We start from the raw sequence: 20,233 nt of genomic DNA, 5'->3' as shown, positions 1-20,233 counted from the left end.
TCTGCACAACACATATCACGAGTAGAGTCTGGGGTTGTCAGCTGTCCAACAGCTTGACAAGAGAAGCTCACCTTGTAAACCACCAAAATGTCAATCTTGACAGGAAGCCTGAAGTTAACTCTGGACATGGATTCTACAGTAAAGTTATGGGGGAAAAAAAACCAACAAAATAAAGAAAGCAAGATGTTTACCATTACTTTAATAAGAAGGCAGTCTATTTTGATCAGTTTTGGTATATTACATGTATGTACCTATGTCCTAACGAGACGTAAAATTGATTTCTTTCATTTCCCATGTCATGCAGAACTCTTATCTTTAAAAATTGCTTCATATATTGCCTTTAAATCACACTTATATAAAGTGAAATGTCATTCTATAGTTTCTGAAATGCTCATTATAAGAAATGAATTCAACTTCTCTCTCAGCTTCATTCAAACACAAATCCAATCAGAGAGACCATTTTATGAATTGGAAAAGAAATTTAACCTGTGACACCACTAGTATCTTCTGTTATTAATGTTTTTCCGTATCTATTCTCAATACATATAGAAATTATTTATTAAGAAAACCCTTATAGACTTTAGCTAACTCTAAATGAATGTTAAGCAAGTAGGCCACCATCTCCACAAAAATTGCTCTTGAAATAATTAATATTACACTTCAATGTCCATAAATGTAACTTAAACTGCTGTGAAGCAGCAAGTAGGAGAGCTGCTTTCACTACACAGCTTCCAGTCATTACTGACGGCACATATAATGGGAAAAGGCCTCAAACCCCAATATTACTCTCCATACCCAGTGTTCCGTAAGGGGGTCACCAACTACTGCAGTCTCACTGACAATCCAAAGCTGTTTTCAGTGACAAGTATTCTCAGCGGAACTCTCAGAACATGCTATAGTCTCAAAACATGATATAGTAAATGCAAACAAAGCAAAGTGAAAATACTTACAGGGTCTGTATTAACAGGGGAAAAAAATGGAGGCTTTTCTTTAAAACATGAAAGGATCAACTCAATGATTATCAAAGCAAAGTAGATGTAAAATGTGGTAAACCTGAACCTTTCATTTACATGGCCCTAGAGGGAAAAAGAAACACAGTAAATGATTGTTTTTATTGTACTTCCAGCTCACCCAACACACACACACACACTCTCTTTTTCACAGCTTCTTTTGGCAATTCCTGCCTTCCTCTGCAGTTGAATACTGCAAAGTAGTTGCTAGCAGGAATTATCTTACAAAAGTATGCACGTAATCTGTAAAGTGCCTAAGAACATGCTTCTCTCTGAGCTTTTCATTAAATTATATCAAGTTCAAAGTGCTTATACATCTCCACTGCACGCAGACGCCCTCTGGATTCAGGGCTACATGACATCCTTTTAAATTACCTCCAGGGGTTCTTGGAAGATCATGTCTTAAGCATAGGAATTGTCAACCCAGATCAGAGAACATCCATTTACTTTAGTATCTTGTCACTGACAAGCAGTCAGTGTAAAATACTTTCAGAAGAAGCTGCAAAAAAACACTGTATTGCATAATAACAGCTCCATCTGCTTTAGAGATATTTCCTTTCCTACTCATGTGAGTCTGCAGTTGACTTAAAACTTCTTGCTGTGAGGGTATGTCCCTTATACAGCTCTTTCATACCCTACTGTAGTTGTGAACGCTCTCATTGTTCACTTTAAAATGTTTAAACCTTAAGTGCAAGAGAATGAATATTTGGTCCTCGGCAGTTGCAAGAACAGATGAAACATTACCCATACCCTTTCTAAGGCTCTGCACACGTAATTTTAAGTCGATTAAGGATTCAAACACTGATAGTCCAATATTTGTACTTATTCACCACTACTGCAGTTTGAAAATTGACTTTTAAGTGGTGTTTGAAAGAGTCTCACCAGGATTGCAGCTATTTTGTGAAGAAGCTCTGCACAGATTGGCATTTAAGGTTTAATTCAATCTCTGCTGGAATATTTACAACAGCCTGCGTACAGAAAAATCCTAGCTAAAAGGATAATGCCGCTAATAGTTACAAAAAAGTAAGTATATAAAAGAAAAAGAAATCAGCAAACAGAATCAGCACTGATTTCACTGAGAAGCAATCACCTTAATGGTTTTCAAACACTCCTTTTCACTTCTAGCCTTTGATGATCTAATCTCTGAAGATCTGCTTTGCCCTACTTAGTGAAATTTGTTTCTGTGAGAAACATAACAGCTTTCTCACTGTGGGAGAACCTGCTATGTTTTCAAACAGGAATCATAACAGCCCAGGTTTCTTTCCTCTCCCTCCAACTTTCTGTTCTCTGTTTACAGCCTCAGTTGGAGTCAAAATGCTGTCCTCAGCACATCAGGCACTGACAAAAGAAAGCCTATGGAGCTGTATAATGTGGCCAAGCTGCCTAAGCAAAAAAGGAACGCTACATATTAAAATGCATCGTCTCCGATTACTACCCACCCCTATTTAAGCATGGCAGGGGAAGTGGGCTGCAAAAGGGAAAAGGGAAGGGGAAAAAAAAAAAAAAGTCTGTTCTAATATATATACAGTGTTGGTGCAGCCCTCACATGTCTATCAGGTTTCCAGTATCGCCCTGGGCAAAGCAAAATCTGCTTTTTGACATTGCATGAGAAATCCCAGTTCCCTTCAAGTTACGCAAGTTTGAGTCAAGGCAATGGAACCAAACTTCTCTTTCTCTCTGGCAAAAGCTGGGCTCAGATCTGACTCCAAACTCGGTGATTCATTCCCTTCACAGAGATGTTAATGCTACATTTCCTGTTCTCCAAGTGCTAACAAGGATGGCATGTTACCTGTGTGGTTGTAGTCATGATCTTAGACCGGAAAGGCCCCACGGCACAGAGCACAGACAAAAACCAGAAGATAATGAGCACTCCAGAGGACTGAACTCCTCTCAGCCTTTCGTATTGAATAAGCAGCGTAGCTAACAGCTGTAAAAGTAAATACAGGAACACGTGAACACAATCCCGTCTCGTTGCTCCCCCTATTCACACTCTCAATTGGCAGCTATTACAGTCACCACCGACAACAGGACCTCGTCGAAATAAGGCCCCACCACAACTTCACAGAAGTCAATTGCAAAACCTCCTTTATCTAAGGAAAGCGGCGAATAACTTTATGAAATTGTTTTTACTGTTTTCAGAGCCTCATCTCCAGAATTCAATTTTTAAATGAGACTTTTTACCTAGGGATAGACACAATTAGATATTAGCTACAAACATTTTAAACAAACGTTAAGAGCTGTGATTTCTCCAGTCCAGATGGACAATCATGACTTGTCTAGAAAACAAGAATTTAGAAAAATCTAACCAAGGTAATTAAAAACTTAATGGGCAAATGTTACTGCTTTGTATTTCATAGAACAGCTACAAGCCTGTTTGTCATCCCAGCCACAGCAAATTTGGTTTCTGTTTAGTGGAAGAACAACCACCAGATAAGAGAGACAGTTTTACGATGTCTAATACAACACTAAACAATGAACAAGCCATGCTCTATTCTATCATATCTCCCTGTTTAGGCAAAGTCATATCCAAATTCTCTCCACAGCTGGATCACAAGCCTGGAGAAACAGATGAGAACAAGGTGGGAGGCAGAAAAATCTCTCCCTTATGAAGATATTAATTTACATAGCTGAATCTACACGAGAGAGATATCTGTAACTGCGACCTTTTTGGTAAGCAAAATTTGCTTCAGTAATACAAGTAGTAATAATTCAGTTAAAAGAGTAAAGGATAAGGCAATGAATGCAAAGGAACCCTTTTTCTCCTTCACCTGTCTGAGAAAGAATTATTCTTACTGGTCACAATAAACAGAAACAGCTACAAACCACAGTGATGCCAACGATCAATGGAGTTACAAAATAGACTGGTGGAGGCGTTCTGTTTTGCAGGAGCTCGTGGAAAGAGTAGAAGAGATCTGCCCAGCTCACACACCACAGCAGGACACCGAACAGCTGAAAGCAGTCAAACAGAAACAGCATTTGGTAAACTCATCTCCAGGGGCAGTCAAGGGCTAGCAAAACCGTTAGGATTCACAGAGCCCCAGCAAGACAAAGCTGTGTAAACAGAACAACACTGCTGTGTCGATCAGCTGCAGTCAGGCTAATGGAACCGTCCCACTGCACTCAAACCAAGGATCCTGTCTGAACTGCTTTCCAATGGATTCGCAAATACAACCAGTAGAAAGACTAACATATTTACCTGTTTTTTTTCTCATCCTATTCAGTTTTGATTGGAAACACAGGCAGACAGATTAAAGGCAGACATGTCCCAAAGCAGAAGCCTAGAATTTTTCACCAGGAATAACCCCAGTTCTCTCATGCCCTATGGAAAGTGACTCGCTTGCTTTCCTTAGACCTAGCCATTCATAAATGCCATCTCTTAAGCACAAGCCACAGACGAAATCACATAGCTATTGGGTAGGCAGAGTGGTTTGAAAAAATACCTTCTTGTGCTTACTTTCACAATGAGATAAAATTCTCCCTAGACCTACCTTGAGGTCTTTGTTTTGCAGCTTTCAGTGGTTTAAAGCTTAAGGATGAAGCAGCATAGTTTTGGCTTAACAAAGGGGTGAACTCTCTTTTGCAATCAGCTCCTCTCTCTACCCAGAAAGGTGGGCTCACAGGATGGATTTCCTTACAGATGAGCTATCCTTTGGCATCCTTCCTCAGAAATCTGTACATACGCTGTTGTTTCCTATAAGCAAGTTCTTCAGTTCCCCCATAAATTAGAGGGAATTCTGTTTAAACCCTACCGCAGTACTTACTTGGATACTGAACTAATGCTAACACACTCAAAACTGCAAAAGGATCTTACCGTCTTGAACCTGCTCAACACAGAAAGCACGATGTAGCCTCTTTTGTTGTGCTTTAGGTAGAGAAGATAAAAGGGTAATGCAGTCCACAGATAAATGCTAGGGATCCACGCTAGGATGGTATTCTGGAAACATGGTGTCAGGTCTGGATTATCAGTGTGTATTGAAAGATTTGAATCCTGGAAAAAAAAGATGAGACATTTATTAATAGAGAAGCAGAAGCACGGCCAATTGGAACAGCTGCTTGAAGAAGTTGTATGCCAATTCTGCTGGAGTTAGCAAATGGCCTTAGTAAAAGCTTTTAAAAAATACCTATCCCAACTACTTGTGTTTAATCTGCTATAGTAAAGGGACTAAGTACAGTTTTAAATACTGGGTAAAACCTAGAAAGACAGACTTCTGCGCTCCTGCATCTCAGAGTTGGACATACATTTATTTCACAGCAGACAAACCCCGTGTGTTTCTGTCTTTGCTAAGGCTTAGTTCTAGGTGCTGATACCACGGCATTTCTCAGGCATTCCCAGCCTGGAGTGTAACTGCTAAACAAAGCTCTTGAGGCAAAAATCCTCAACTTGAGAACTCATCCAGCAAGAATGTCCAGCGCTGGAGAAAATGATCAGATTTAAAAAAACCCTCCATTTAGGACTAAAATTTTGTCCTTCTTACTCATATGCCTCCAACTATATATTCTAAACAAAGGTAAAAGGAATGTATTGTACATACAGGTAGGAATAGGGGTTTTCTTGCAAACGTTGCAAGCAGTGCTTTCCATCTGTGACTTTGGACACCACAATTCACATATGCAACTTGTACCTAAGGATTTGAATGCACCACATGCAAACACAGTTAACACAAGTTCAAGCTAAAATAGAAACTTCAGTACAGTTAAGGGGAACTTGGTTTTAATCAAATCAACTGCAAATTCACAACTTGCATTTCGCCATCTGATGTGTCATCTTAAATGTGGTAGAGAAATACTTACTTGCAGGAAATGTAAAATTACTTGTTGTAGTATCATTAACAAGCAGATGATAAAACTAAGATATCCGTAGTTCAAATATGCCTTGTCTCTGCACGAGAATCATCTATTTGTACCTAATTATTTTTGGATATGAGCTCTCAGTAGAAGTATGTTTCAGTTAAGCCAAACCACTTCTCCCCACCTCTTACAAATGAATAGTCTGAATAGGAATTCTTCAAAAGTATTTCCAGCCCTGCTTTTGTTTACCAATACAGAAGAGACCAAATGCCGAAAGCCACGGTTGATTTTAGGAGAACTGAAGAGCCACAATCTCCTGACAATTTTTTGATCTCGGTGAGGATCTGTCAGAAGAGACATGCATCGCTGCATCAGTCCACATACACATGAAAGAGCTCCTAAGTATAATGAAACGACAAAGCCTTGGCAGGTTGCAGGATAGTTTGGCTGAACTGTGACGAGTTTGTCACTCCGTACTTCAGCTTTGGCACAAATGAAACCCCTGGCCGTGGTGAAGGGTGGCACAAATCCATTAGCTGTGCATCTCGACTGCATCCTTTAGTGCTGCAGAGTTAGTGCCTCTGCAGCTGAGAAATGGCTCTTTTGGAGGCACGCAGGCACACAGCGTGGGCCGGGGGCATAAAAACATTCCCATTTACCTAAACAGGTTTATCCAGACCTAGGGGAACCTTCAGCCACAAATCAACAACACAGGGGCAATTACACTGCCATTCAAACACAACATCAAAACCAAACGAAACTCCAGCTTCACATTCAAACTATTTCTGTATTTTCCTCCAGCGAGCAGGTCTCTGGCACCAGAAAGGAAGATAACGTTTAAAGAGCACCCATTTTTGGCTCATCATCAAAACATTTCAGCATCTCTAACATGATAAGCAGCCCTAGCAGCTACCCTGCCTGGGGCAGGACGATGCCCTCTAGAATTTTGGAGCTGAAGCTTATCTACTATCGTTTATTCAACAAAATAGTAATTTCCTCTTTAAATTACATGTGGTTTAGCAATATCTTGAGCATGTTTGCAATTGTGCTCCTTTTGCTTGCTGGAAAAGGAAAGCTGAGAAAGAATAGCAATAACTGGGCACAGAATAAGACAAAGATTCTGTTTAAGGGAGAAGTTACTCGGGGGGGGGGCGGGGGAAGTACTCTTAATTTAAACCTTTCCTATACGACCAAAATGTCCAGAAATTGCTTTCTGTCTGACAGCAACCTAGAAACTGCCCCAGATGTCCATTAACTTCGGACTGAACACAAGCTGAGTATTGTATCCAAGACACAGACTGTATGGCTGCCAAGCCATTTAAAGGTTTTCATTAACTCTTATTTAAACAAGGCAAAGGACTTGCATTTTTGAATGTATAAATACAGCTGGCCAGAAAACAAAAATTCTGTCCTAAAAAAAAGAAACCACCTAAGATTTTGAGATTCGGTTGAATTATCCCTGAGAATAAAAGTGGAACCTTTCCAAAATTATGTGAAAGTACAAGAAGCAGCACCCACTCAATGACCAACAAGAGCCTACTACTTCCATGGCACATGGGAAACAGGGATGTGGGCTGAAAGAAAAACCTACATCTAAGGGGTCAGACTTGACTACTGGCTATCTTGGGAATGTTTTCCCAAGTCCAGTTCCACTCTGGCCCAGATAAACAAGCTTTCCTGGAACAAACCTGCTTCTGTAAAAAGTTTCCCTTTCAATGAATTGGTGTTTTCTGAGAGCAGACTCTTTCCATCTGTGAATACAATGAGAGGGGTTCCTGTTAGAAGACGCGGTACCTAAAACATTTAAATTAGTATAATTTCATGCAAATTACTTGCTCGCGCTAAGATCAGATCACAGTGGACTAACACTGCCGTGTCATGTGCCATGTAGTGGGGACTCTGCTATGAATTATTATTATTATTGGGAATCTGAAAGTTGCATTTCTTACCACATTTCTTACCAAGCTGGATCTGTTTTCACCAAGCTGGCAGTTCCACTTTATGGCTTTATAAATCACCACACTGACAGCATATATTCCAACATCCACTCCGACCCTAAACAACTCACTTTGAGTCAGAATATAACACGAAGGCTCAATACAGTCTATCCCGACCAAGCCAACATTGTTAAATATTGCTAAATACCCTTCAATTCAGCAGTAAAGTTATGGAACTCCACCCCTGAGAACAAACACAAGAAGCAACGGTTGGAGGGACACACCAGCTCTTTAACTCCTATATTTAAGGCTCCTGCTTTAATCTGGCTTTGCCTTTCCATGTTCTGAACTCTGTCCTGGTAAGCAGACCAAATTTAAATGCTTCTTGTGTCCCATTCTTATTGAGGGTGAAAATACCCACCTTGGGCAGTCTGGGTTTGAGGATTTTCTTTGGACTTGCTACTGAAAGAGGTTTAATACACAGATGTTGTACACGCGTTCCTTGGCTCATGGCTCTGTGCTGTCCTGAGAGCTGCTCACCTTCCTAAGTGCATCACAGCTCTGTCTCAGGTTCCCCTTCAATGAAAGCCCACTGAAAACATTCTGCAGGCAGCTCGGTGACCCCGAGCTGGGGGGGACCCATCAACAGGCATCTGACAAGGGGAAATACTCAGCCACACATGTTGGGAAACACGACTTTCCCCAAGAAACTCATCCCAGGGAAACTGTAACAACCAGCGTGTCCATCACAGCTAACATCGATGTCAGCTCGCTTCCCCACAAGCAAGTCTTTAGGGCAGTTATCTGTGACCTCTTCCTAATCCAGATTCCCACTGCGCTCCCGAGGCTCCTCCAGATTGCCAAAAGCTCAGTGACAACTGTCTGTAAGCAGCAGCATTTCCTTGGATGTTGTGTCATGGATCAGGTTGGAGGCTCTGCTGGTGAGATGCAGCATTGCAGAAATACCAGCCTGCTGTACCGAACCCCAAGACACACAATTTACTTAATCCTGTAATAATACTTAAATGCAATGCTAACATCCATGGGAAAAGAGATTAGAGATGCTTGTTACAGCTTCAAAGCAGATAAGGGGTTCCCCGGAGTCTAAAAGTTACAAATTAGTGGGGCTTTCTGTTGATCAGTTAAGAATATCATTGACATTGCCCCTTCCAGCAGCTTTCAATCATACCCTTCACTCCAGTCACAGTCTTTGGATAAACATGACCCTTGTAGTAACGGCCATTTGTGCAGTAGGACCTAAATTTAGATGAGCAGTTTTAAATACGTGATCTTTGTTTAAGGGAAGGCATTCAACAGGGGAAGCTCTGAGCAACATTAAATCTGCTCTAATACTTAGTACTTTCCCCTCTGGAAAAGAACGCTGCTATTGAAAAAGCCATCCTTAAAACTGATAATGCACTCAAAGCAAGCAAAAGTTCAACGCAACATATCTTGGTTTTCTGGCACATCATCCCTTACAGCTTTCAAAGAAAAGGGAACGAGGAGAAAGCCTGCAGCTAGGCTGAAGAACAGGAACCGGGAAATTCCTGTCTATCCCTTTCCCAAACCCCAAGGATGATGTTAAAAGAGCCTCCTGAGAAAGACCAGTTGGGGTCTGGTCTTAAGTCTAAACCAAATCCTACTCCACTGTAGAAGTTTAAAATAAAGTGCCTCACGCTAGCTTTACCCAGCACATGGCTGATGCTGCAGTAATGCTCCTCAAACAGCTGGCAATGGAAAGCTTCCAAACCCTGGGGAAGACTAACGATATCTTTTGTAGTCTCAAGCAGTTATCTTCATTGACTGGATAAATTAATACATGTTTCTCTCTAAGTTTCTAAAGTGCAAAAAGAACCGGGAAAAGCACAGGAAACACAAATTCATTCTTTATCTGCTGGGAAGGCGAAGGCCATTGCGTTGACGTCATTCGCACTCTACCCAAGGTTAATACATGCCATATCACCGATTCTGTGTCAGCTAGCACTAGTTGGCATGTTTTTAAGATTAAAAGTCAAATTGGAAAACTGACTGGTAAGGTACACACAGAGAGTAAAAGACGGGAAGTCAATAACTGAAAGTAACAACGCTTCCTGCAGTAAATAAACATGGGAACTGTATCTCTCGTAGAATAAATTGTTAGTGAGAACTTTAAATGCAGAGGAGAATCTTCCTGCCTTTCTTTTGCCCCTAGTTATGGTAGATAACCCACCAATGAGTTTCACTTGCACAGCCTGGCAATAACAAAAAAAAGAGGAGGGGGAAAAAAAAAGAAAAGGTGGTTTTCTCTTGGCTGTACTGCACAGCCTCCTCCCATGCACAAGGACGGCTCTGCAGTCATAGCTCTGAACCACACCACCAAAAACTATCAGGGCTCAGTCTCAGCTACAGCACAGGCTTCATCTCAACCTCTCCGTGTCTCACCTCCCACTTCTAGCTGCTGTCCTTCTCCTCTGCTTGGTCCCTGCCCGTAAGCTCTTTGGGGCAAACTCTAGTAATCATTTTAGAGCACAAATGCAAACAAGTTCTCTGCTCCAGTCTTCTGGAAGGCTGACAGTTTCAAATGGCCTTTTCAGAGCAAGATCATTCGTTTACGTTTCCAAAGGAACAATTTCACCCTTACGCACAGGAGTAACATGCTGCATTAATCCACAGTGACTGCTGAACTGAACAACTCAATCCCTTCATATGATTACATGAACAACCTTTTTTTTCTTTTTTTTCTTTCCCCTCTTAAGGCAGGGCAAAAGATAATGATATTCTCCACTTCAACAACCCAACAATACTGCTTGGAGAAAGGTGAGGTTGAAAGGACATAAGCATTTCATTTATAGTACTGCATGAACCACACAGTTAATAACCCAACATAGTATTTTTCTGTTTACAAAGCACGCTGCAATGGTTATCTATTTTAGCAAAGGACATTCATGCAGGATGCTGAACTTTCTTTTCCAGCAGTAAAAGGATCTTTAGTGACTTATTTTAATCAATCAAACAGATCTTGTACAAGTTCATAGCCTATACGAGCAAGTTTATGGTTGCAGAGTAACTAGTCACATGTATTTGCTTGAGTTGAAGTTTCATGGTACAAACAGTACCAACCACGCAATGCACTTGAGAACTGTGGACCAGACACCCAAAAAATCAATGTACAGCCTTAATGGCAGGTGTTATACAAAACAGCAAGTTTCTCTTTCTTCTCCTTCTAGTTTTTGAGTTTTGAGAGTGTAAGTTCAGAGTGTCTCTGCCATCACGAACAAAAATGAGGCAGGATGAAAAAAAAGTAGGTTTGTATTCTGCCACAGTCATACAACCCCAGGAAACGTGTCTTTCATAAAAGCATCTGTAACTTAAGAGAGATAGTAAAGTAGAAGTTGACCACAGCAAATATCTGCACCTGAGACAACATGAGGTACGAATGCTCATAAGTCAAAAGCAGGATTGAGAAGAAAAGGAAACAGGGTCATTCTTTCAGCAGAAGAAAGTCCCCAACTGTCTTTTAGAATTGATCAAAGCTATATACTGTTGTAGAGAAAACTTTCTGTTAATTGCATCATCAAAGGCCTTTCCTATGGCCTTGTGCAAGTACAAATAAAGAAGCGGGTCGTTCAGCTCAGTGTGGTGACAGGTGTTGGTGAATAACCTTCATTTGAGCCATCCCATCTCCCTTCAGTTGAAAGAAGCAGAGTAAATCCAAGGATCATAAGGAACGTAGCTCAATTAAGAGGTAGGAACAGCTGAAACAGCTCCAAATGAGATGGTTCCTGCTTTATTTTCTCCCCTTCCCACCCTGACTCCTCTGTTTTAAGCTGTCCCATCCAGTTGGGCTGATGTACAATAATAATAAAAGGGACTGTCACAAAAAAAATGGTCATCAGCGCTGTTCTGACACTCCACTCCGCCTGCCTAGCAGGAGCTGGAACCGACAAATTGACTGCAGCAATAATGAGATTTTAGTGTCTGGCCAAGGCCGTCTTTAACATGACAGTAGCGTGGGAGTTTGGTGGGGCAGGACACAAAGGTGACGTGCCATCTCAGATGCCCAAGGTTGGTCTTCAGCTGCAGGGACACTCATTAGGGGAGCGCCAAGAAGTCAAATGCAGCAGCGGGCTAGAGGGCAAGGACAGACTCCAGGTGCTAATAAGCGTTAATGACAAGATTAAGCCTGGTGTATCAGTCACAGAACTGACCTAAGCTCACCTAACACAGACAAGTGTTACGCTGTAGCTATGCTCTGGGAGTTAATTTGCACAAACCGTACTCATCTCTCAGTCCGCAGACCTATTTATCTCAGTCATTTTTATTCAGAAAAAGAGTGAAATCCAGAGTCTGGCCCTAAACCAGAAAGAGAGCTTGCAAAGCACCACCAAAGGTAGAATCTTTGGGAAAAATCTGCTCCTATGCCTCCCCCTGCCTTCTCAGCTATTCTCTCGTCTCTTCCCTTCTTCTTAAAGTGAAGGTTGGCCATCAGTGTTGTTAAGCCAAAAAATTCAGAGATAAAGAAAAAATGGGATCAGGTGACTATGGAAAAGGAATACGTTAATCATGGAAATGGGAGCAAAGGCAGAACTGTCCTGGTACATTGCTCTATCCCAAATCAATAGCATGCACAGCTTCTATCCAGCACTAAGTGATGTGAACTTAGAGCTTAAAACTTGATTTTTTCCAACATCCAGGAAATCCCTGTTTCATGTCCATTAATCATTAACCATAAAAGAATCATCATCATCATCCAACTATGATCTGTACAAACACCCTGCAACTGAATCTGCCCAGCCAGTCCCGGTATGAGGAGAGCAGCACCATCCCTGAAGAACTGCTGTAAGACCAGAGTGCCCCAGTTGCAGTATGCTTACAGTAACGGCGCTTCAAACACCCAGATGTGCCACAACTTTCAAACTTCACCACAAAGAGGCTTAGACATGGAAAGTGAATTTTTTCAAGTCACCAACACGTAAGCAAGAGGTAGCAACTCTGTATCAGGGCAGGAGAAAAAAAAAGGAAAAAAAAGAGGCAAACAGAATAGCATTGCTGCATATGAAGATTACCACTGGCCACAATTTTCCATCTAACAGATCTTCCAATAGTAAACTATTTCCCCCAGCAGATATACCTTGCTTTTTCAAAGGAGACAAAACATAAAAGCATTAAGTTTTTTACTGCTTTTTGTTCCACTTTGCTTGCTGTCACCTTTCCTTACCGTAATAAAAAGATGATATCCAGAACGTGGAGATTTTTTCCATGTTTCCAAATGTACATATTAAAAAAGGGAAATGAAATGAAAAAATTGCATGTGTAAGAAAGAGGTGGAGGAGATTCTAGAAAACAAGTCATTCATCGGGGCGGGGGGGCGGGGGGGGGGAAGGAGAGGGCGCAAAGGAAGAAATGAGAAGTATACTTTTCTTTTTTAATTGCACAAGTGTCTAAACATATTTCTGTATTCTCAGCAAGTTTGGAAACTAAATGACTTTGACATTTGAAACAAGCCCTGTGAAACGGTTTTTCTTCTCTCCCTCCTTCATTTCTTATTCTGTTCTAATTCAAAGCTTTATGACACTGGCACATGACATTACTGTAAATGATCTAAGTTTTATTACATTGACTTCACCTCTCACGCTACCGTGAGATTAGCACGGGGACGAGGTGCCAGCTCACACAGGCCCAGCACAGAATCAAGGCTGCTGGTTGTACAAAAGCCCCATCGCATTCCTGGGAAGATCTCTGGCTGCTTGCCGCTATGCTCTCCTCCAGCTCAGCCAAATAACGTGCGACTGGATAATGGCCCATCATACTCGCGGCAGTATCAGGAGACAAATGGAGCATTAGCTTACTGGAAAAATCAAAGATCCCATTTAATAGGTTTCTCAAAGGAATTTTTTTAAAATTAAATTTTAAACAGTAATAGTCTCTTCATTTTAATACATTACAATTTTACACATGTAGAAAAGAAAGGATTACATCTCCAGTGGCACAGCAATTTGCCTACCAGGTAGGTTAGGCCCATCTCAAAATGCTTTATATTCTTAACTGTAGCAATTAAATAAGCTCCATTTTAAGGAGCTCTTCAAGTGACTCAGATTTTGTTTCAAATACTATTTTTTTTCAGGAGGGAAACTTTATAGAATTCCTCAGTCCTAGACACTACATCTACCAGCTACGTCACTTCAGCTAAAACGGTCAGAGCTGTGACCAGGGAGAGAGAGTTGTGTTTGAAGCGGAAGAACATACACGACCTTGAGTTTTGCTACAAAGTCTCCTTGTGGGGCTTTAACACTCCATTAAAGCAAAGTGGGACCTCGCCTCCCTACAACAGGCTCCCAGTTCCACACTATCTGCGCTGTCCCATGGCATCCCATCCCATCCCCAGAAAACACATGGAAAGGAGGGACAAGCAGGTGTTTGTGTCCAAAAGGCCTTTGTGAGGCATCTCCCACAAAGTCACAGTGCACCTGGGCAAAAAAAGATTGTTCTCCCCATGGGTGTTTTTTTTTCCCCTACAAATCCTTTTTCCTGGAATTCCAGAACTGCAGCCTGGAATTCTAGAAGGGACTCAACCGTGCTGGTCAGATGCTGGTGGTGACAATTTTGTCAGCTGTCCCATTCTCCTGAGAACTGTATTGTTTGTTTGACGTGTCAGTTTGAAGGAAACGGCAATGACTGCTTCCCTTGAAAAACATGAACGATCACATTCACGTATTCTGCTGAAATGAATGTCATTTTCACGAGACTCATTAATTGATGTTGTCATCGAAGGGCTCCATAAATCCTTGACATTGGCAGCTTTCACTGGCATTAAGTTTTGCTCACAACTCTCAAATCCAGACTTTGTCTTCCCTAAACAGATTCAAATACAGTCTATTATGCTGTTTACACAGAGATGAATGATAATAGGGCCTGGGTAATACTCCAAATATAGTGATAAATATTTATACTGCTCTTGACATTGAGAATCTGAGGCCCAAATCCTTTAGCAATAGCTTCCATGCAACTTGATTCAAGAATCTTAAAATCTTGGAGGATTTGAGCTTGAGTACTTAATTGCTTTTAAGTTCAGGATGTTACCAACACAGCTACCCTTTGAGAGAGCATAACTTCATAGATCTGATGCCTGAAGAGACTATTAAAGTATTTTGATGTCCTACCTAATGTGAGAAAGAACACAGATATCTGATGCGAATGTCAATAGTGAAGAGATTTATAGAAGTAGGACTCAGTCATCTGAAGTTGGACGCAGTTAACAAAGATTATGTGGAGATCTGTATCACATTTATAAACTGTGAACATTCTGCATTTATCACAGTGTGGCAGAAGGGGAAACTAATATATAAACAACAGCCAGTCTGGACCATACCATCCTACTGCAGAATCCGTCCTTTGCAATGACCTGCTAAGACCTTTTGCTTTGCACTTCCTCTCCTGGAACTAATTTAGTTGAAAATATAATGGAATAATTGAAATTTGATGTACTGTTATTAATTTTGGGCCAAATCACTTAAGTTGTGGGGCTTTTTAAATAAACTTGTACACATGTTACAAGAAGTACATTGTTTGTCACCTTCCTTGAAAGAAACATTTCGTCCTTACTACAACTCTATCCTGTTGTCTCAAACTACAAAAAATTCAAGCATGACGAAGCAAAAGGGGAAATTCTGCAGAGGGGAGGCTGGTGTCACTTTGAGCTGACAGAGCAGGAAGTTGCATTCCCAGAGAGCAGTGTGACTTTTAGTCCAAGAAGACCAAAATTTCACAGAATGACTCAAGGTGAAGGAATATCTGCAAACCTAAAAGTTAATGGGGTGCTTGTATGAGACTATCTCAAAGACTGAGGTATTGTTTACTTTTGAGAGTTGCGGCAACTTCCTGCTGAGTTACTCAAGAGCCTCTGGACAAAGAAGGAGCCAGCACTCCATGTGGTACGGGGAAAAAGGAAAAAAAGGCATCTGTCAGGGTACCAAGACACAGGATAGACAAGGAAATTGAGCTCTGTGGGCCAAGCAGGATCAAAAGGAACAAGCCTGGATCTCATCCATAACTGACTAGAAGTTGTGGTCTCTCCTTTGAAGCGCTGTATCACCTGTCCTCCCATTTCCTATTTATGCTGTTAAAAAAAAAAAACTAAAACCACCAAAACCAGAAGCTGCTGCTGCTGCTTAAGCCTAGGCACTTAGTCTGTCTGTAGGCTAAGACGTTTATATGACCCATTGTCCCAAGAGTACCCAAGTACTGCAGAGCACTTAATGTTTTATCCTCACAGTAGCCGCAAGTGCCTTTTCTTACCCAGAGTCCGAGCCACAGAAAGACAACGTGTCTTTACACTGGAACAGAATTTGGTTTTCCAAGCTCATGTTGTTTAGTCACTAGGCCAAAACGCTTTTGGGGCAAACTCTCCCTAGAAGATGACTTTGTTCTCCTCTCAGAGGAACCGCACACGTTCTACTACAGTGAAAGGGCATAAGCAATAAATAAGTGATAATTCACCAGTATCGGCTTCTCAAGTACAGAGATTGTGGGTCACATTAATTGGCACGCCTATCTAGCACACTTTCTATCACATAGTAAATACGTGACACAATAAGTAGGAGGTAATTATGGGCAATAGTAAATAACACACCTAAGGACTGCCTTGTGTGGGTATGCACTATCGCATTCATCTCTTCCCAAAAGGCATTTAGCATGGCAACACTGCTAGGAGATGTTAACAGTTAGCTTTGAATTCTCCATTGAAGTAGACAGTATGTTTCTAAGTGTTCAGATGAAGAGATTGCTCATACTGCATTTTAAAAAAATAATGTTCCGGTTGTTCCTCTGTATGTATAAAATATCCACATTTGTATTAGTGATTTGCTGATTGCACGTTCAACAGGTAAAGCAATAGCTGGAAGTCAAAAGCTTTTATGGATTTCTACTGTGACCTACAGTGTTTCCTTTAATTTCTTATTTCTAAAATGGGTTGAACAGGAAATTATTTTGCCTCTGCACAAACACAAAAACCCCAACCTGTTGACATTTCCAGCGAAATTCCCCACCCTGCATCAGGGTAAAGAGTTGAAACCTTAACACTTTTGATAAACCAAAAAAATCCAAGATAAATCAACCTTCTGTTAAAGTTGATATATTTCAATGTAAACATTTTCATGAGCTAATTCTGAACCGTTTTGTGTTGATTCTGACCTCCTTTTAACAGAAAAGTATTGTAGTTGGTTTAAACTCCAAAACAAAGAACTGTTTAAATTGGAACAGCATGTTTCCTTTCGCTCTGAACAGTTTTAGAACTGACACCAGTATGTCATTCAGCTTCCAAAAATATCTAGATTTTCTTTGACAAAAAATGGGGAAAGAGTCTAAGTTCATCAGCTATGGAAAAGCAAACATTAATACTGGTTCTCATGTTATCAAGTTCTTGATCTGAAATGCAAAGCTGCACAACATTAGTTTGCATGCACAGGCCAGTAACTGCCTTTCACCTTGTTCTTCCTTCTTCAAGTGCACAGCAGCACGAGAAACCCCAACTTTTGTGGACATATTTCAAAAAGAAGCCTCTACCTGCATTCTTCTGGAACAGCATTTTTGCACAGCAAATCACTTCAAGGTGACTGTCATCTACATTTAAGTGACTACACTTAAAATCTCTCATAAAATCAGTTCACTCCTGTTAGCAGAGAAAATACCACTGGCTACCAAAAATAGGGTATAAGACTCTTGGCCACTGAGTCCAAACTGCCGGTCACTGGGTTACATGCTCCATTGCACACAGTGATTGAGTACCATTTTTAAAAATACTTAAACAGGTGGAAGGTTGTTCAGACTCTAAACAACTTTGGATCATTCCGAAGAAACAGAACAGGTCTACATTTATTAAGCAGTTTGCCCATTTGCTTAAGGAAGATTGCTCATCTCTTTTCAATGAGTCTCCTTTTATTCTTTAGTAATACTTTATTTTGAGGTATAAGGATGTGATAATTACACCAAAAAAAGAAGTTTCTGGGGAGCCTTTTAACACATGCCTGACATCTTCCTTCATGCACTCAAACAGAAAATGCACTGTCTCCCAATCCAAACTACCATATTTCAGATCAGCTGGAGTAATCACTTTGAGCAAGGCTGAAGGTATAGTTTCTATTACTACTTATGCTTTGTTAAACACATTTAGATCTCTTCACCATTTATGCTGAAAATAAATGTTTATTAATTAAAATCCCTTCCCTGGATTACCTTTATATTACTTCCTGCAAATTTAGTTTTGAAAAGTGGTGACAATATTAAAACCAGGATACACTACCTGAGCTGAGCATATACCAGACACAGCATCGCAAAGGGTATTGTGCTTGAGCTTCATAGTACTGCAGAAAGTACAGAATGATACACTTATTTCATACTGAAAACCAGCAAAACTACCTAAGCATTTTACACTAACATATCAACAAACTGTCATCAGGAGCTTTGGCCACGAAGAGCAGTTGCACTAGGAGCCTTCCTTGAGAAGCTAAGATACGTGTCTCGAGGCAGTCAATACACTAGTGAGCAGTGTTGATCTGTTTGTGCTTGTTCCTGTTCTGAGTGTTTATTGCAGAAATAAGAGGTAAAAATACTTGTTTGAGCAAGCTTACCTGACAACAGTTGTAGCAGAGAGCACGCAGAGCGCTTGTAAATGAAATCTGACACTGAACAAAGACATGTAACCAAGGGGCTTAGGAGCCTAAGTCCTCTTTTAAAAAGTAATGTCAAGACAGATTTTGAAAGATAATTAGTTATCTGAAGATGGAGCTCAACATTAAGTCCTCATAGCCAATTGCTTGTGCTGTCCTCTAATAACTTTCTAGCAGTCATTCATCTTCAGACATTCCGTTTCATTCCTGCTTATCTTTTTTTGAAAAAATCTCCCTTGAGCTACATCAACGTTAAGAGAAAGGCATACGCAAAAAATTGTGATTTTTTTGGAGGGCGTTTCCAGACTCACCATACATGCCCAAATCCCCAAGGCTTCATACCATCTACAGTGTCTGCCTACACGGCACAGAGGGATGCAGCAGGCTCCACCGTGGGGAACTCCTGCGCCAAGTCCTTGTAACAGTTAGCACTTACACACTTCACCATCAGAGCTGACCACAGCAGCAATTTCCAAACTTTTCTGCTTACAAACCCAGCGTCTGGCGCAATCAGCCTCTCCAGAAGGCTGACGGCTCCAAATGCTAACATAAGTCACTGCAACCCTCCGAGGCTTGTGACCACCCGTGGCTGCCATGAAACCATCACTCTTTACCAGCAATAAAGCACTTAAGAGGGAGCACCTTCCTGCTCATCAGGGGGGTTCTGAAGAGCAGCAGCGACACTAAGACAGGACCCCTCAGAAGAAGGATCGCTGTGAGGTCCAGAGGTGGAGTACAGCTGTGAGGGAGCGCCGCAAGAAACGCCGCCTCTCCTGCGGGAGCTGTGGCACGGCCGGGGGTCTTGTGGGGTCCCTTTGCAGGGCCTTGGCTCTGGTCTGGAGATGCTGAATGGTGAACAAGGTGCTACCGGCCCTTCTCCTGGTCCTGCTCCTCAGCCCGGAGGAGCCACCACAGCCGGCGGGCGAGGGGGAGACGCAGCTCAGCCCCTCGGACGCCGCAGGACCGAGCCCTCCCTGCCCGCTCCGGCTCCTCACAGCGGGGGCACGGCGCTCCTCCTCGCCCCGGGGCAAGCCCCGCAGCCGGCCCTGAGGGGGCTGGTCCCCGCTCCCCTCCCCGGTTGCTCCGCGCCAACTTCCCCATGCAACTTTCTCCACAGCCCGCGGGGCGGGAAGGGAGGGAGGAGGGAGGGAGGCGGCCCCACCGGCCGCGCCGCTTACCCAGAAGCGGGACCCGCAGAAAGCCTCCATGGCCGCAGCAGGGGCGCAGAGCCTCGTCCTAGGCCCACGCCAGGCACCAGAGGTGGGGGGAAGAAGCCGGGCTCCTTCCCTCCTGGGCGGGACGGGGGCGGGGAGGAGCGGGCCCGGCGCGGCCCGTCCCGCCCTCCCCGCCGGCGGCGGGAGGCGCCAGCGCCACCGCCCCGCTGCACTCGCCCCCTCAGGCCGGGAGGCGCCGGCCAGAGTCGCGTCGCCCCGGCGAGGCCTCCTCAGGCGGCGGGGTGGCCGCCAGAAAGTCCAAGGGCTCCCCTCAGCCGGCGGGGCGACCCCCGGCGCCACTGTGGCAGCCACCCAAAGGCCGAGCACCCCCGGCTGGTGTCACAGGGAGGGAGAGGGGCTGCCACTGTCCGCTGACCCCTAACACCTGGCCACCACTGCCAAGATGTGGCTTCTTGCTTTCCAAAGGGTGACCACCCTGTGGAAGGACCGAGCTCCCAGGAGAAGGCGTCCCCTGGGCAGTGTGACCTGCTGGGACAGCCAGATCCTGCTCTCGGAGGGGGACATCGGTGGTCAGGGACCACCGGGCTGAGGGACGGTCACCCCGGGTGGCTGCACGGAGCTGGGGTGTCCCACTGGGCTTGGGGCTGACAGTGTCCATCCATCCAGACCGCTCAGGCTAA

At 42.8% G+C, this 20,233-nt stretch overlaps 1 protein-coding gene across 2 annotated transcripts in view; it reads right to left on the bottom strand.

The window, feature by feature from the left end:
* ABCC3 (ATP binding cassette subfamily C member 3) overlaps positions 1-19,681 on the bottom strand; it is a 50,447-nt gene extending 30,766 nt beyond the window's left edge. For both annotated transcript variants that reach the window (XM_074607684.1, XM_074607685.1), the window contains exons 1-6: positions 19,557-19,681; positions 4,822-4,998; positions 3,834-3,959; positions 2,800-2,937; positions 951-1,076; positions 72-133 (exon numbers count right to left, since the gene is read on the bottom strand). In XM_074607684.1, the coding sequence (XP_074463785.1) occupies positions 72-133; positions 951-1,076; positions 2,800-2,937; positions 3,834-3,959; positions 4,822-4,998; positions 19,557-19,586 (659 nt within the window). In that variant the 5' untranslated portion in view covers positions 19,587-19,681. The remainder of the gene's footprint in view (positions 1-71; positions 134-950; positions 1,077-2,799; positions 2,938-3,833; positions 3,960-4,821; positions 4,999-19,556) is intronic.
* Positions 19,682-20,233: the final 552 nt, after the last annotated feature.

The sequence above is a fragment of the Larus michahellis genome, chromosome 14 (genome assembly GCF_964199755.1).
Source record: "Larus michahellis chromosome 14, bLarMic1.1, whole genome shotgun sequence".
In the NCBI taxonomy this organism is placed as follows: Eukaryota; Metazoa; Chordata; class Aves; order Charadriiformes; family Laridae; genus Larus; species Larus michahellis.
The sequence above is the reverse complement of the archived record's forward strand: the minus strand, read 5'-3'. Positions and strand labels throughout refer to the sequence as shown.